The sequence below is a fragment of the Mesoplodon mirus genome (genome assembly GCF_964341445.2).
Source record: "Mesoplodon mirus genome assembly, chromosome: 19".
Classification (NCBI taxonomy): domain Eukaryota; kingdom Metazoa; phylum Chordata; class Mammalia; order Artiodactyla; family Ziphiidae; genus Mesoplodon; species Mesoplodon mirus.
The window spans coordinates 48,383,434-48,400,463 of record NC_138995.1 but is presented as its reverse complement, the minus strand read 5'-3'; the positions used below and the strand labels follow the sequence as shown (position 1 = coordinate 48,400,463).

At 57.3% G+C, this 17,030-nt stretch overlaps 1 protein-coding gene across 1 annotated transcript; it reads right to left on the bottom strand.

Moving 5' to 3' along the window:
* Nucleotides 1–465: 465 nt before the first annotated feature.
* KCTD15 (potassium channel tetramerization domain containing 15) lies at nucleotides 466–16,608 on the bottom strand. The gene is made up of 7 exons (XM_082606066.1): nucleotides 16,483–16,608; nucleotides 14,767–14,862; nucleotides 13,115–13,207; nucleotides 12,291–12,466; nucleotides 7,089–7,233; nucleotides 4,109–4,414; nucleotides 466–2,979 (listed from the first exon to the last, which is right to left on the bottom strand). The coding sequence occupies exons 3-7, from the start codon at nucleotides 13,178–13,180 to the stop codon at nucleotides 2,821–2,823; spliced, it is 852 nt and encodes a 283-aa protein (XP_082462192.1). The 5' UTR covers nucleotides 13,181–13,207; nucleotides 14,767–14,862; nucleotides 16,483–16,608; the 3' UTR covers nucleotides 466–2,820.
* Between the last annotated feature and the right edge of the window lie 422 nt (nucleotides 16,609–17,030).

The window sequence follows — 17,030 nt, the reverse complement described above, 5'->3', positions numbered from 1 at the left end:
ATTCTATGGAACACAGTCAAGTGGTAGCTTTAAAAAAAAAAAAGCTTTTTAAAAGATATTAGTGTCGTGACCCGACTTTGAGCTCCATGTCATTAGGACAGTGGCCAAAGCCACCTGCTGTAGCTTTGCAGCGTTCTCTTCTGCACGGGCAGAGGTCTGGTGGGGAACAGGGAAGTGTTGGCACAGCTATCTGTCCAGTTGCTTATAATCAAGAATAATTTATGAAAAGCAGAAGTAACACTTATATCGCTGGCAACTGATCAAGAGATTACTTACAATATAGTATATTCATTCAGGAAGCATAAAAATGTTTGTACTTATTGTTTATGGGGCCTATCTTAGAATTTTAGCATCACTTTGGGAACATGGTACTTCTCTACAAATTTAGAAATTCCCTAAATCATACTTCCTGGTTTGTCTTAATTAGTAAGGAGATAAGAGTAACATCCAGTAAGGTAGTTACTCTTTTTTTTTTTTTTTAGCACAATGGTTTAATCAAAATGATAGTTTGCTTGAAAATGTTAAGGAATCTCCACCGACCGGCAACCATGCTGGCTATCATACTATAAAAATCCATAAACACACGCGGCACTGAGCTGTTTCCACAAGACTTCCTTTCTAATAAACACAACACTTTCTCCTCTCAGATGTGAACCTCAGATGCCAAAATGCCCATGTGCTAACTGTAGGCATGTTGCTGAGCAAAGGAGAAGGCTGGCAAGTCTGTCCAGCAAATTCGATTGTACAGTGGGATGGCGACTGCTTTGCGGCCTCAGACAGCACGTGGCTGTGGCCCGTCCCCCAGGCAGGGAGAGCCTGGTGGCCCTTACTGGCATGGGAAAGGGTCCTGGTCAGTTAGAACATAAGGACTTTGAGGAAAAATACAAAAAGACTCATTAAAATTGGAGGCCTGCGTAAGTACATTCAAACTCCTTGGAAAGAGACGCATTGAGGTCTTGTGCTGAGCTAGGGTGACCTGTCCTCATGCGAAGGGCTGCGTGTCCCCTGGCTGGCCTGAGCCATGCATGGACCACCTGCCACCTTCTCCTACTGCTCTGCGGGGCTCTAAAGAGGACGTCAACCTCAACCAAAAACCAGAGGGAGGGAAAAATCACAAACATTGAAAACTGGGTTCAAAAGCCCCTGGACACTTTGGGTCTGCCTTTCCCCAGCTTGCATCTGGTCAGGGGCTGTGAATCAGAATTCCGAATCTGTGCTGCCCAGGGGGCACAGGCACAGCCGTGAGGAAACACCCAAATGCAATTAACAACAGCAAGCTCAGGACCCTTGTCCCTGCCCCACCCCCAGTTACCGCTGCTGGTTCTTCCTCATCTGAACTGAAGGAACCGAGGGAGGAATCCCATCCTCAAACCTCCCTGCACAGCACAGAATGCTGGAATCTGGCTGCCGCTTCTGCACAGGATGGAGCCTCAGTCTTTCGCTTTATAGCATCATTTATGGCATGAACTAGGAACATAATGTGTTTACACAAACACGTGACAATTGTACATCAGCATCTTTACAATATTAAAGGAGTCATATACAAGTCTACAGGCATCGTACAAGGGGCAGTGCTGGCCAGGATGCCCCGCCCACCCAGCAGTTCTCTGCGGTTTCTCCAACCCGGGAAAGAGCCATCTCAGGAGGGGAGGGGAACTGTGACAAGGCAGGCGGTATCCATCTTTGGGCCTGTCACCTGAGTGGCAGCAGGTCTGTGGGGACCCCTCAGAGGCAGCCCTCATTGGAATCCAGGGCCAAGAACCCAAGGTATGACTCTGTCCGGGTCTTACTGGCAAGCTAGTGTAACAACAGTCTAATTAAAATTCAGTGTGCATGTGAGTGTGGGAAAATCAGAGTGGGGGACGGCTTCCTGAGCTGGGGACCCAGAGGATGCTGCTGACAGATGGGCCCCTTCACCGTGGGGCCCATTCCTGAGGTAAGGATGTGGCGTGGCCCCGTGGCTGGTCCTGATGGGGAGATGACTTCTCTGGGAGCCCAGGTGTGTGCACGCACAGATAGGAATCGAAGGCCCTGGGCATTAGTTGGTCAGGTGGCTCTCAAGTGTGGCCTGTGCCCCAGGCAGCAGCAAAGGTAGGGTCTCAAGTGGTTCCACAGCTATCCATCCCCCACGCCTGTACCACCCTCCTCCCAGCAGCACAACCCCGTGGGAGCCCAGTTTCAGCCCCTGTGGCACTGCCATCCCTGCATCTGCCCCTAGAGCAGGGACCAGAAGTCTCCAAGCCCTGCTCTGCGGGCACCTGGGCCCGAGTGTCCGGCAGCTCTTCCACCCCCCATGCAGACATGCTGCACGTCCGACTGAGCTGAGCACCAGATAAAGAAGCATTGGTCCTTGTCGGCCTCTCTGACTTGTGCACTTACAGTTACTTCCGACTTAAATACTGTAGAAAAATAAGCCATCTCTGACGCAAGGAGACCCACTGGAGTCTGCTGTGTGGTGAAGGATGGACAGCTCCTCAGTGTGCACTGGGGAGGCCTCTGCTGACCCTGCCTTGGCACATGTGGAGCCTCGAGGACCGGACTGGGAGCCGAGGGGCCCAGACAACTGGTGGCCGAGTTCTCCCACCTCGGCATCTTTGGGTCACATCAACAGTCCTTCAGTGGACATGCCTCCAGCATCCCACATTCTGTTGCCATGACACATGGGGCCTTGGGGCTCTCTGGGCAGGCTTTGGACCCTCCAGCCCCACCCTCAGTCTCATGGCCACCGCTAAGCAGGCATAGGCAGAACTCCAGCACTGTTTCCTGGTCCCTGGGGGGTCCCCAGGGCCCAGAGGCCTCAGGTGGGCACTGAGGCAGGGCCTAGTCCAGGGGCTCCTGCTTTATTCGGACAGCAGTGGGCGTGGGCTGCGGTCGTCGTTCCTCCCGGCACAGCACATATTCACTGAACTGGGATGAGTCCACGCCACCCCCGCAGGACGCAGCCATGCTGAAACCCCTCTGGAACAGCCTCTCCAGGACCTGCCGGGGAAGAAACAGGGGTCAGTCCTGCCCAGCTGCAAGAGTCTGTCTGCCCTGCCTGGTGGGCAAGCGGGCACTAGTCAGGGCAAGCTACCTTCTCCTGTTAAGACATGTCTTGCTTGCTGACAGAGGTCCCTGCAGTGGGCCAGCCACAGAAGGGACAGGGGGCAGCCAGGCCCCAGGGCCCCTCAAACAGCCAAAGCTGGATGGGCGACCACCCTGCTGCCCTCAGGGGTCCACAACCTTGATTGGGCCCCTCTCTCTCCAGACACATGGTCCCAGGTTCCCCTCCCTCACTGAGGCCCCAGTAATAGAGACCCTGCCCCCAGCCTCTGGGCAGCCACCTGCTTCCCTGAGCTTCGAGTCCCAGATGGTTTGTTGCCTGGGGGCCCATCAGCTCAAGGGAGCTTGGGGTGGAGAGGAGGCGTCCTCCTGATGTTTGAGTCTCTGCAGGTCTCCGTGTCCACGTGGGCGGGCTTGAGCCTCTGTGAGGGCAGGGCCCGGTCACTGTGTGTGACACCTGGATCCTGCAACTAGCAAGTTCTGACGGACAGCTTGCGGAATTTCCCCCACAAAGTCCACTCTGTCCCAAGCCTGAAATAGGAGTCTGCTCTTGGGTCTGGAAGTGCTGATGGAAAATAGGGCTCCACTCCATGTGGGGCTTCCCAGCTCTTAGACCCATCTGGGGAAAGCCAGTCCAAACACGCACTGGGCGGCTGTTTGGGTGCTGGTAGCCCCGGGCAGCATGATGAGGAGGGGGGCTCCAGGCCGCCGCCACTCTCAGCCCCTGACCTGCTGCTCCCACTGCCTGGGTTTAATTTGAATCCAAAGTCAGACTCTGGGTGTCAAATGAAGCACACTTTGTTGAAAATACTCTAGGCCATTTTTAGAGAACATCCTTTCAGGAAAAAAAAAAAAAGCATAGATCAATTTTTTTAAGTCCACCCCCCAGGCGCCATCATTTAATTATGAGCGGGACATAAATTATGCATCGACACATTGTTGCCTTTTCTGTTAAGATGGCACTGGAGGGCCTCGCCATTGCCGGGACCGAGCCTCCCTCCACCTCCCTCTGCCGCCGGAGGGCGCCGGCGAGGCACGGGGGAGGCAGCGGCCGGCCAGCCCTCACCTGCACCGAGTTGAGCCGGCAGTAGCCGTTGAGCGGGAAGCGGATGACGTGCGTGGGGTCCTGGTTCCAGCCGGCGTTGACCGAGTTGCACATGACGTCCCCGGTCTCAGGGAAGACCTCCTCGATGAGAGCCTTCTCGCCGCTGAGCGCGATCCGCTCACCCAGGTCCGGCGTGACTCGCACCACCAGGCAGTCGCAGGCCCGGCTGCGGCGCCGCTGCGCCTGCTCCTGCTGCCAGCGCTCCAGCTCGCGCACCATGGGCTGCAGCTGGTAGTAGCGCGCCTCCTCGTACAGCAGGCTGAAGTCCTGCGGGCACGCGCACACGGCTGGGGGAGGTGGGGATCTGCCCTGCCGGCTACAGGGGGCGCCCGTCTCACAACCCGCACCCCCAGGGCACAGTGTGGTCTGGGATGGTTTGTCCCCATTGTAGGGATGGGGAAAACGAGGCTCGGCTGAATGTGTGCCCCCCCAAAAAGGTCTTGCCTCCATCCAGGCAGCGGCTGGTGTGCACCTGTCCCAAGACCCCCTGAGCTCTTCCATCTGGCCCCAAGCACTGGGGGTGGCTTCATCCCCCTGAAGCAGAGAGAAGCCTCTGGATAGACCCGGAGGTTAGAGGAGCCAGAGGCTGTGCGGATGCCTGGAAACCTGCTGATTTGTCAGCAAGGCACTGGGCAGCCCCGTCCTCACCTGCCCTGGAGGAGCTCACCGCGGGGCAGGGAGGCGAAACAGACCTGTCTGGGTTGGATTTTCGGCATCATTATCTACCAGACCTTCTCTGAGCCTCAGTTTCCTCATCTACAAAATGGATGTAAACACCCAGCTCAAAGAGGGGGTGGAGCTTAAAGGACAACAAGATCGGCCCCTGCGCTCGCAGGCAGTGTGAGGAGGTGTCTGGGGGGACACCCACCTCTCACCAGCAGCCCACTCCCGGGCTGGCAGGCTCGCACCAACCACCCCTCAGGCCCTGATGATCAGACCACTGCCCCGGTCAAACACATGTCCACCCACACCCACCCCAGCCCTGAGTAGCTGAGGACCCATGACCACCCCACTCAGCTTAAGTCCGGCTGGTGAGCCTGAGGACCCCTGGGGGGAGGCAAGGAAGCCCAACCCGCAAAGCCGGGCCCACCCCACTGTCCCTAAGTCCGTTCCTCCTGCTGACTGACCCCAGCTTTCGGAGTCACCCCAAGGGAAGCCTCCCCAGGCCTGTCATCAGTCAAGAATGCATCCTGTGGAGCTAGAGACTGTCATACAGCGTGAAGTAAGTCAGAGAGAGAAAAACAAATATCGTATATTAACACATGTATGTGGAACCTAGAAAAATGGTACAGGTGAACCGGTCTGCAGGGCAGAAATAGAGACACAGATGTAGAGAACAAACGTATGGACACCAAGGGGGGAAAGTGGCGGGGGGGTGGGGATGGTGGTGGGATGAATTGGGAAATTGGGATTGACATGTATACACTAATATGTATAAAATAGGTAACTAATAAGAACTGCTGTATAAAAAATAAATAAAATAAAATTCAAAAATTTAAAAGAACCCATCCTGTCCCTCCACAGGGGTTCCTCAGGGCACCATGCCGGGCCTCTGCTCTCATCCACTCAAGGTTTGAAATGATGTCTGCAAACCAACAACCCCAGTTCCTTCCTCATAGCCCAGAACATCTCCCCCAGATGCCCCACCAGCTCTTCCACACAGGAGTGCGGTGCCTGTTCCCTGCTGTGCGGCGCGGTGCCCCCAGCCTGTTCTACCCTGGGCCTCCACACATCCCCTCAGGACTGAAGCTGCAGGCCAGAGGCACCCTCGAGAGCCCCCGACCCTCACCATCCACACCCGTGGCTTCTGCATCTTCTTCCTAAGCAGTGAATCTAATCTAGCACTCTGTTCCACCTTCACTGCCTCTACCCTCCTGCTCCCCTCCGCATCCTTTTCCACACAACAGATCTGATGGTCATGCCCCTACTCACAACCCTTCCACTGCATTCAGGGTAAAAAGCCAAATGCTGAGCCAGCCACCAAGGTCCTGACACCAAGCAGCAGCCTTCCTTCCTGCTCTTCCCTTCCCAGTTCATATGGTCCCAGGCTGCCACCTATCCAGCTCCTTGCCCTCCCCTCTCCCCTCCCCACCAAGGCCCTCACACCTGTCTGCCCCCCGTTCCTCCGCCATCACCCAGAGAAACAGCCTTGCCTCCAAACCCACCCAGGCCCGCTTTCCGCGTGGTTCACCCTCACAACACTCTCTGCTTCTCTGAAGTGTTTGCCCCTGTGGAATTCAAGTGTTTCTTTGTTCATCATCTGTCTTCCCACTGGACCGTAACCACTATGGGGACAGGACCCATGTCTGCCTTGTCTTTCACTGCATTTTCAGCCTGAGTTCGGCTGTTGGTACCCAGGAACTGAATTGAATGAAGGAGAAAACAGCCCCAGGGCCACTGGGTCCTCTGGGTGCCAGCAGGAAGAAAGAAAGGAAGGACATTTGCTGGTTGGAGCTGGGGTAGCCCAGGCATGGGCTTCCTGCCTCCGGGATCCCCGTGCCGTGAGGGCCCTGGCACCGGGGGCAGGACTCTCAGAACCAGGTCGGCTGCCGCAGACAGACTCGCCTGGAGACCTGGGGGCAACCTTTTGTTTAAGGGTGTTTGGTTTGGATCAGTTTTCCCCCTGCCAAGTGCCTACAAGGAACAGATCTGGGAACCTCTAACTCCTGTAACTCCGGCACACGACAGTCGTTCAACACGACAAACATGAAACCGGGGTAAGCGCCACTGCCGCTGCTTAATTGTTGTTACACCCTGATAAATAAGCTAAAAATGTGAGAAAACAAAATTAGTTTAGAAAAACTGATTTAGCCCTTGGCTTAATCGTTTAAGTTTTTATGGTTGCCATGACAACTGTGGGTCCATTTACTAAGTCACAGCCTATCCTGTGTAATGCCACCGCACAGGCAGTGTGCCGTGCAGCTGCTGGCTGCGGACTTACCTTGAAGTCATCTGGGAGCAGCAGTTTCGACGTTCGCAGGAAGCTCAGGACATAGCGGAAAATCTCCCCATCCCGGTCGATGAAATAATGTTGCTTCAAACTGTCCAGGACGATGGGCTCGGTGCCATTGAAGAGGCGGCTTATTCTGGGAGAGATGGGGGCGGAGATGTGGGATGGAAGGGCGGGTCCACCTGCCCCACCCCGACTCCTTAGAGCTCTCCCTGCTGGAAGGGCCAGGGGCCTTACATGGTGACTCTGGGCTGCGCCAGGACTGCAAAGGATGTCTGCACACGCCAGCGGCAGCCAGGCCACAGTCAGCCGGGACAGCGCGGCAACCAGCATGTGCACACGCCCCGCCTACACTCACAAGCCACAGCCAGAGAAAGGCACACCCAGCTCTGTACACCTGCCCGCCCGCTGACACAGGTTACAGGCCTGGAAAACTACAGTGAGACACAGACACAGCCACCTCGTCCCAAGCACACAAACCCTTGCCAGACAGAACTGCCCAGAAAACCCCCACTGACCACCAGACATGCCAGCTCACAGCCACCCGCCCAGTGAACACATGTAAACCAGCTGCCACGCTCCCGGATCACACACATCCATCTCGCCCACCCGCGTGAACGAGCAGCGGACAGGACACACCTGGGCAGCAGGCATGGCGTCACATGGTCCCCTCCCTCACAACACACAAATCACAGGCAGACCCAGACACATCCCGGTGAGGGACACACCAGGCAGCACGGGTCCACCAGAGACACAGCTACGTACGCTCAACAAACTCACAGACGAACCACCCACAGCCCTGCGCTCAGGGAACCCTAGGGGAGAACAGAGGCAGGCACCGGGGACAGCACGTGTGTGTGCAGCTACAGTGCACGCACGTACACACACACACACGCATACCCCAGTGTGTACACACATACCAGTGTGGATGCACACAGAACAGTGCACACACGTTCTCCAATGCGTGCACACGTGCTACAGCGTGTGCGCACCGGGGAGGGGACCGCGAGGAGAGGCCAGGTCCCAGCACCCCACCTTCTGAAGGGCAGTGGCTCTGACGGAAGCACAGGACCTGCAGGAGGCTCTCGGGGCGCCCTGATGCCTGGCCCTCTCCAATTCCAGGGAGGAGGAACCGGGCCTCCCCACCTCCCAGGGCGGCAGGCTCTGGTTTGGCTAACTTCCCCTGCAGACCTCAGGCCCCGGTGGGTGGGGAGAGTTAGGATACCCCGAAAGGGGTGGGGACAGCCAAGAGCTTGACTTGGGAACCGCAGGGAGGTCGGCAGGGTCTCCCCAGGGGCAGCACCTCCAGACATCCTTCGGCAGACAGGCAGGGCCGCACACACGTCCCCAGCTGGACCCTGCACAGCCCGGGAGAAGGGTGGCCCCGACCTGGGCCCCAGGCCTTCCAGCCCAACCTGTACAAGCTGAGGCTTAGCCCCCTCACTCTCTCCCTGCACCGGCAAGACCTCCCAGGAGGGCTCCCCTCTCCCTCAGGAACCCCCTCCTCCATCTGCTTCAGGTCACCGCTCCGCAGGCCCTGCCCCACTCCAGCCACCGTGCGCCAGGGCAATGAGCTGGGGGGTCACGGCACCCAAAGCCTCTCTCGGGTCCTCCAGCCACTCTGGTGGCCTGGTACACTTCACATTGACACCAGCCACTCTGGTGGCCTGGTATACTTCAGGCATTGGCCAGGAGGGTCTGCTCAGGGGTACAGTGACTAACCTGTTCTCACTGTGGGGACATGGCCCAGCAGGGCCGTATAGAGGGTAAGGCTGCCTTGTAGATGGGCATGAGCAGGCCAGAGCCCATGGGGAGGTGTGGAGAGGCCCAAGCCTGTGGAACCAGTGCTACGGTCACCCAGATACAACTCATCTCAGAGCTCCAAAGGCCACGGAGCCCTATCAACCCCCAGGCCTGATGACAGTGACACTGGGGAACACAGCCCCGCTGGAAAGCTCTGTGGGCTCCATGGCCTATTCCAGGCCTCAAGCAACCCCAAGACCTAACCTCAGCAGAGCTTGGGCATCCAGATGTCAGAATAAGGGCCACCCAGCAGCCCTGGAGACACACAGGACTGAGCGAGGCTGCCAGGTGCCATGGGCAGTCATCAGCAGACTGCTGAGGGACCCCACGTGGCACCAGCAGGGAGAAGTCAAAGCCATTTCCATAGGTTAGCCAGCAAGTGTGAAGCCTCAGCCTCCCTGCAGAATTTTCTCCAGCCTTCTTGGTTGAGCTCAAGCTCTCTGTGCAGCCAGCAATGTTACACGGCTGTTTGTGTTGCAAACCCTCCTGACATCAGGCTGTGAAGCTCCAGACCTGTTGGTCTAGAGGACTCCCAATCTACCACATTCCAGGGCTTCCTGGGTTCTAGGTTGTCTTATTGGTCCAAGGCTAGAAGGCTCTCAGTCTGCCTTATTTCAGGACTGGCTGGTTCTAGGTCTTTCCACGGGTTCAGTGTCTCTTCACAGACTAAGGCCTTTCATGCCCTCAGGGTCTGAAGCTATCAAGGACATGAGCAGCTTGAGGGAAGGTTAGGACAGTCACTTCAAAGGGAGCTCCCGACAGCGTGTGTGTGTGTGTGTCTGTGTGTGTGTGTCTGTGTGTGTGTGTGTGTGTCTGTGGTCTTAAGGGTCCATTCCCACCCCAGGCCACTCTCTGAGGGAGGCCGCAGGTTCGGGGTACCAACTTCAGAAGTCTTCCACAGAATAAGCTGGCCGGTTCTGACCCCAGCTGATAGGGGTTGTCTTCTTTTTCTTCTTCTTTCTTTCTTTCTTTCTTTTTTTTTTTAAGCTTTGGCTCCAATTTCCTGCATGTTTCAGTGGCAGGTTTTATTAGTTCTAAAGTTCCTGGACATCTTAATTTGTTGCTTCCCACAGCAAGGATGAACGCAAGCGTGGGGCTGCCATGGCAGGAGCTAAACGCGGTGGCAGACACAGGAGCCCACTCCCAGCCCCGGGCAGCTGGGCGGGGCCGGCTCTGGGTGAGGACCCGTTGGCGCTCCCTGCCTTGCCAAGAACCAGAAGCCCAGGCATAGCTCTGTGGGCACCGGGACCTGAGGGGCTGGTGGGGCTCCTGGCATTGCCCAGGGTGGGACTTTGCTGACATTCAGAACCCCGTCCACCCCGGGTGACCTTAACACAATTCTCCATCTCCAGGTGACTTACACATCGGTGACCCTGGGTGAGGGATTGATCTTTGTTTCCAGCATTAGTGAAAAACAGTTTTTTTATTTTAATAATTTACTCAGAGAAGGACGAGAGAGATCTGAGGGGCTCTGGCCAGCAGAGCTGCCCAACCCACTTCTCAGGCCTGGCCTGACCCACTGTCCTGACTGTCCTACAGGTCACACCACCCTCCCCTGGCCTCTAGGCCAAAGCTTCAGGCTTGAGGAGCAGCTCTCCTGTGAGCCAGAAGCCATCCAGGCAGAACAACAGATTCATCCTGAGGCCCAGCCCCAGGAAAGAATGCAGACAGCCACCCGCTCTGGGCACATCCTGCTGGCCCGAGGGTCCCACAGGTCATGGGCCGACAAGATGGCCCGCCCCATGTCAGAGCAGGACAATGGGTGAGGATGGGCTGTGGGTCTGGGAGGGGAGGACCACCCCCTGCCCGCCCTGTTCCAGGCAGCAGCCTGGAGACAGAATGAGGAGGCCGTTCCCCGCGGGCCTGGGCCATGATTACTCCAGAAAGGCAAGTGTCTGATTTCGGAAAACACTCTTCAGAGAGGTTGTGGGCAAGGGTTTTATGAATTTCACTCGCAAACGTCGTCAACCGATTAAGGGATGATCTATCTCAAACAACGCGCGAATGCCGCAGAAGGCAAAATTGAAATTAAATAAGCAGAATCCATCTCCCATCCTAGACAGGGCTCTGCCAGAGTGCGCCAGGCCGACACAGCTGACGTGGCCTCCTGGATGCTGCCCCCTCCGAGACCCCCAGGTCACAAGTGCCCCAGGCCTAGCCTCTGTCTGCTGAGGGAGTGAAGCTCCAACCGCCACCTGCACCCGATTCCCCAGATTCTGAACGACACGCTGCATCCACCTCCAGCACTGCCCCCTGGAGGGCGCCACCCTGGCCTCCAACGAGCTCCCAAAGCGGCCACTTCCACACACTATGAATCCTCCATGCTCTGAGCAGCCACACCAGCGACGAGGCAGCCTGATCAGAAAGCTTCCCAGAGCCGATCCCCCTCGGTGTCTGGGGGATTCATTAACTCCTCTTTTTATTTTAAATGTCTAAAACAGAGGTGATGCCCTGCAGCCGTGGCCCTCCCGCCGCCAGCCCTCAGTGGTGGCCGCCTCACTGTACCAGGAGCAAGCAGTCCCAGGCTCAGCAAGCAGCATGCAGCAGCATCTCCAGGGGATGCTCAGAGACCCATCCCACCTCTGGTCAGCCCTGCTGTTAGAGGGGGAAACCAGGTCTGCCCCTAGGAGAGAAATGCCTGAGAGGCAAAAGCAGGAGAGTCAGCAGTGCCCGGCGCCTCCCACAGAGGAGTCCAGGAGTCAGGAGCACCGGGGAGCTGGGCAGAGTGTAAAGCTCCCTGTAGGGAGGGTCCTGGTCAGAGACGCTTTGCCCGCTGATGGCGGCATGTGGCTCATGCTTATCCATAGCTGTGGATATTCCTGAACATCATGGAATTCCTAGTCAGTCACTGCAACCCCCCCAAATCCAAGGGAGCCTGCTGCTAGCCCTTAGGGTCCAGCCGTGGCCACCCAAACAGGCAAAGATGACAAATTGCAGCTCCCCCTCACCCTTCCCCTTATGCTCTATCCCAAGGGTTAGACTCGGACATAGGATGAACTATTTCTCCCCAGCATGACCCCAAGAAGTACGCAGCATTGCTCACGAATGGTCCCCTGCAAAGGCCAGGCTTGAGTCTCACTCAAGAGTAACCTGAAGAAACATGAGATTCCCCAGCCAGCTGCTGGCCAGCTGGAGGTGGGGCTGGCTCTGAAAAGTGGCCTCTGCCAGTGAGTCAGGAACTCCCCCTAACACTACCAATGCCACGAGCTCAGGGTCACAAGTCCCTGTGCAAAGCAGCCATTGACAGGGGCACTCTGCTTCCTAAACCCTAGTTCCCCAGGTCTAGGAGCAGGGGGGCCTTGGAGAGCCCTGCGTGTTGGCTGGTAGCAGGTTACAGATGCTGCCTGTCACCACTGCACGCCCCGGTGCCATGAGGGGCTTGGCTCTTACCTGGAGTCAGGGTACTTGGTGAGCGTGGCCAGGCTGCTGGTGTACATGTGGCCGCCCACGTCGATGTGCACAGGCGCGTTGGACTTAGTGAGCTGGGCTGGCAGTGGGATCCCCTGGGCGGCCAGGGGAGACACAGGCGACCGGGTGAGAGACAACCGAGACATGCTTCCTCCCTCCTGGAGATGGAAACAAGGCACAAAACAAGGGTTTCTCCACGACGGAGCTCTGCACTCCTTTTATTGCCAATGTGATCACAGATCTAATCAGATCACTTCTGCCTGTGCCTGATCACATATTCAGCTGACAAATTATGGCCACCACTGTAATTAAGTGTATTTGCATCATTTTCTTCAAAGTACCAGAGGGAAAAAAGAAAGATGCTTATTAGCAATAAGAAATCAAGAAAAAAAATTTTTTTCAAGGTGTCAGCCTCCAGGGGCATAAAACAAACTGCAAAATTCTAATTAAAGGTCGTGGGCTTATGTGTTAGATGTGAAATATCCCCTGACAAACGAATCACCAATTTGTGAATTGGGATTCAGGGGTTTTTGCAAGTTTGTCTCAGTAACGAGACACCTCTAAATTAGTGACTTCCTCAGCACCTAAGGCGTTGAGTTTTATACATGTAGTAAATTTCACATCAAATTAAGAGCATTTTTGTTTCAAAAAAAAATACATAATCGTACGGCCAGTCAACAGCCATCTCTTGAATGCCACAGCTATGGCTGCGGCTGCGAGGAGGGGCAGCCAGTGAGCTGGCGCTTGGGAAGAGGGCAAAGAGGAGGACACCAGCCCTTGACCCAGCCCACCCTGCTGGCTCTCACCGCGGTGCCAGTGCTGCCGTGGGCGTGAAGCGAGGACCCGCTCGGCCGCTCCTTGCGGTGAGGCATCTAGGCTTCCATCGCTGCCCAGAGTATCTGTGGGAAGCACCAACACAACCAGACAGGACTTACTCCTCAGTGGTCCTGGGCGCCACGTCTCCCAGTCAAAGATGCTTACAATCCTGCTTTATGAACATGCGTCCCAGGACCCCATGCCCTACCACACTGCCCGCTACTATCCTGTCCCCACACCCCAAAGCAAGCCTCCGGGCCATAGGAGATTACTTACACAGACAGACAGACAGACACACACACACACACACACACACTCACTCACTCACTCACACATGTGTTTTCAGGGCAGCTCCATGTCTGCTAATTCAGCTAATGACAGTACTGAAACATATGCTCACCATTATTGCCCCCAAAATGTTTCAGAACAAATCCGATTTTCTTGGTATTTTGGTTTCAAGACACGTTACCAAGCATGTCTCCTCTTGCTTCAGAGGGAACCCTGGGAACCACAGCTCAGAGAGGATCCCCCCCACCCTCCATGGGCTGGGGAGCCCCAGGACCTCTTTGAACACCATCTCTTCAGTGTTAAGATGCAGTTTGCAACTGGCTGGACACAGAGAAGCCAGGGAAGAGTGAAAGTCACTTAGGAAGCCACCGCTCCCCCTGTGGCTCCTTAGAGAAGAAAACTTGTCTTTGTTTGCCCAGCCTGCACCTCTGCAGTTTCTCCCCAGACCCCGGGAATGGTCTTATCTGTGCCTAATACATGCCAGATCCCTTTGGGATCACAGCCCCAAGGCATTAGAAGGCTGGCCAGAAGGAAACAGCAGCTCAGCTAATGAACTCTCTCCTGCCTCTCCTCTGAGCCGCAACCACCTGAAATAAGATTGTCCCACAGTCTCTAGAAGCTGTCTGAGAACACTTTGCAGGCCCTATGCTGGAGAAGAGCAGGTTTAAGCAGACCCTTCCACTGACCTGGGGCTGGGGGAGACGTGCACAGTGACTGTCATCCCCCCCGCCCCCACTGGCTTCCATATACCTAAACCTGGACTTATCCGTTGCAGGGGTAACCCGAACCTCTCTCAAGGATTGACTTTGTGCCTTGAAATTCAACATCCACTTTTAATACATGAACCAAGGTCCAATGAGAATCAAATCCTGCAAATTTAAGCCGGGTCACTCTCCCAGGATTTGTCCTGCCCTCGGTGTCCTGGCAAGTCCTCTGACAGGAAACCGGTGGGGGTGGCTATTAGCAGACAGTAATGTTTAACGTCTAGCTGTCCGGGGTCTGCTGCTTTGGGCATTCCTGAGTTCCCGCAAGCTTCAAAAAGAAAACCAGGTCACTTATCTCAAGGAAGTTCTGAGAAACCAAAACATATCTCAGGAATGGGCTATCCTGCCCTGGGAGGCTCTGCTAGGGAGGAGTCAGAAGGAAAGCCACGCTGAGGATAAACTGTGCTGGAAGGAATTCCGATGGAACGTCTATCAAAGCAGTCTGCACAATGCCGGCCCTACTGCCAGGACACTACTCAGAAGTGACATTTAACACCAAGAACCCATCACAAAAGCTGCTCCATCCTGTTCTCACCCAGACTTTTCCATCGCAAGCACTACCTGATGTTCATGGCACACCAGAAACTCACCATTGGAAGCCCCAGGCTGTACGCCTTGCCGCGAACCTCCACTGCTCCCTCTGACAAACGCATCTGTGCTGGACAACGACCCTTTCCCCGAAACCACTGCCAAGGTCAGAAGCATAAAGTGGGTGCAGGAAGAGACACAAGTTCATTCCGCCAGCACCAGCATCAAACCCATGACCGGCCCCAGCTCGCCACGCCCCTCCCGAGGCTCAGCCAAACCGCCTGTTGCAGGGGCCTCGGCGGTAGTGTGCTGCACGGCCCGCGGGTCTCCAAACTGGCTGGGTATTGACCCGCTTCTCCAAGCTGCGTAGGGAGCCCGGGGCCCCGCGCCCGCCCGCCACCGAGCCCCACCCGCCCGAGCAGAGGGAAGCGAGCAGAATGCCATGCTCATTTACACACAAAATGATTTTGTGTCCCATTGTGCTCGCAGTTGTTCAGCTCTCTGGGGGTGATTAAACTGGCTGAGCTGCAGCAGCTTGAGACGATTTCACTAAATCGCTTCTTCGTGAAGTCGCTTCTTTGCTAAGCTGTTATTTTAACCATAAAAGGTAAACAGAAGGCGGCTCGAGAACTCCCTTCAGGTCTGCGCCCAGGGCGCCAGCCCCGGGCAAGAGGGCCAGGGGCCTGCAGAATTGTCCAGGGGGCGGGCCGGAAGGGAGGCAGGCGGGCCACCTGGCGCGCGCCAGCCCGGCCGCGGAGCCCGCCGGCCGGTGTGAACTTCGTTCGGGGCGGCCGGAGCCGGCTGGGTGCAGGCCGGCGGCGCCGCGGGCGGCGGTGGCCGCGGCACCCAAAGCGCCTGGCAGGACCGCGAGGGTGTGCGGCACGGGCGGGGCGGAAGACAAAGTTAAATCAAGAAGCAGACACTTAGAGACCACAGATGGGAAGCTCGCCTAATTAAGGACGTAAAAGCGCTTTTGTTCTCAAAGTTTATTGTTGCCGGGATTTAAAAAAAATTAATTGAAACTAATGCTGTTATTCACTCGTGCACTTAAATTCCTTCATGCACATTTGAGACGCAGAGTGAAAACTTGAAGCTGATCTTTATGCAGTCGGAGGTGGGGGGAGCGGGAGGACTGAAACGCGCTCCAGCTACGGGAGAGGGGGGCTGTTTGAGAGTGTGCCGGTGCGCGCGTCCAGGTCAGGGGGTACCAGCGGGAATCGGGGATCCGGAGGCGGCGATCGCATCTCCGCGCGGCCCGCCTGGGGCTCTAGACCACCAGACCGCCAGCCCCTCCCGCTCCATTTCGGACTCGCGGGTGGGCGTCAGAGGACGCACATCTGTCCCGTTGGAGACTTTTTCTCTCTCTGATTTGGACACCAAGCCGGGCCCAGTCAGCCGAAGCCCCGGCTGCGTGAGCCGGGTTCTGACCCCGGAAACACGCCGGCCCTGCAGGGCGCTCGGCCCGGCACTGAGGCCCGAGTGCCGGGACGTGAACACCCCCTCACCCCCACCTCCCCGTGCGGCAGGAAGCTCGGTGCCCGCCCGCGTGGGGAGGGTCCACCCGGGGCCAGGGCCGGCCCACGTGGGCAGTCCCCCCCTCCCGCACCAGGCCTTTGTGCTGGGTGCCCCCGTGCCGCCAGCCCCCGCCGCCCTGCACCGGGACAAAGCAGCCGCCCCTCCCACGTCCGAATCACGGCCGGGCGACTTTCTGGCGATCGCAGCCACTTTAGGGACAGGGGTGCGCGTCGCTGAGCGGTGGCCGCCCGCGCGAGGCTTACCTCGGAGCCGGAGCGGCGGATCGGACTCGGGCGCAGCCCCCGCCCCGCGCAGCCGCTGGTCTCGGGCGCCGGGCGCAGCCTCGTCGCCTCCGCTCGCTGCGCGGGTCGCTCCGGTCTCGTCCTGGAGTTACTTTCTCTCTCGCCCCCAACCCTCCCCCCACCCACCCCTCCCGCCCCGGCCCCCGCTTCGCGCGGCCCCTCGCGGCGCGGCGCGCCGGGGCCTCCCCTCCCCGCCCTCCCCTCGCCTCCTCCCCTTCTCGCGGCGGCCGCCGCCGCCTCCTCCTCGCGCCGCTCTCCGGCTGCCCTCCCGCCGTTCCCACCTCCTCTCCTCCCTCCTCTCTCTCCAGCGGCCTTCCCCGATTGCTGGCGAGAAAACCAGCCCCCCACCTTAGCCCGTAGCCCGCGCCCCGTCGCGGCCGAGCCCGGACGCAAAGGGCAGCGATCCGGCTCCAAATTACCCAGCGCTGCGAGCGCGAGCGGGAGCGCGCGGCGACTCCTGGCTCGGGGCTCGGCTGCGCCGCGGGGCAGAGGATTAGAGTCGCAATTAG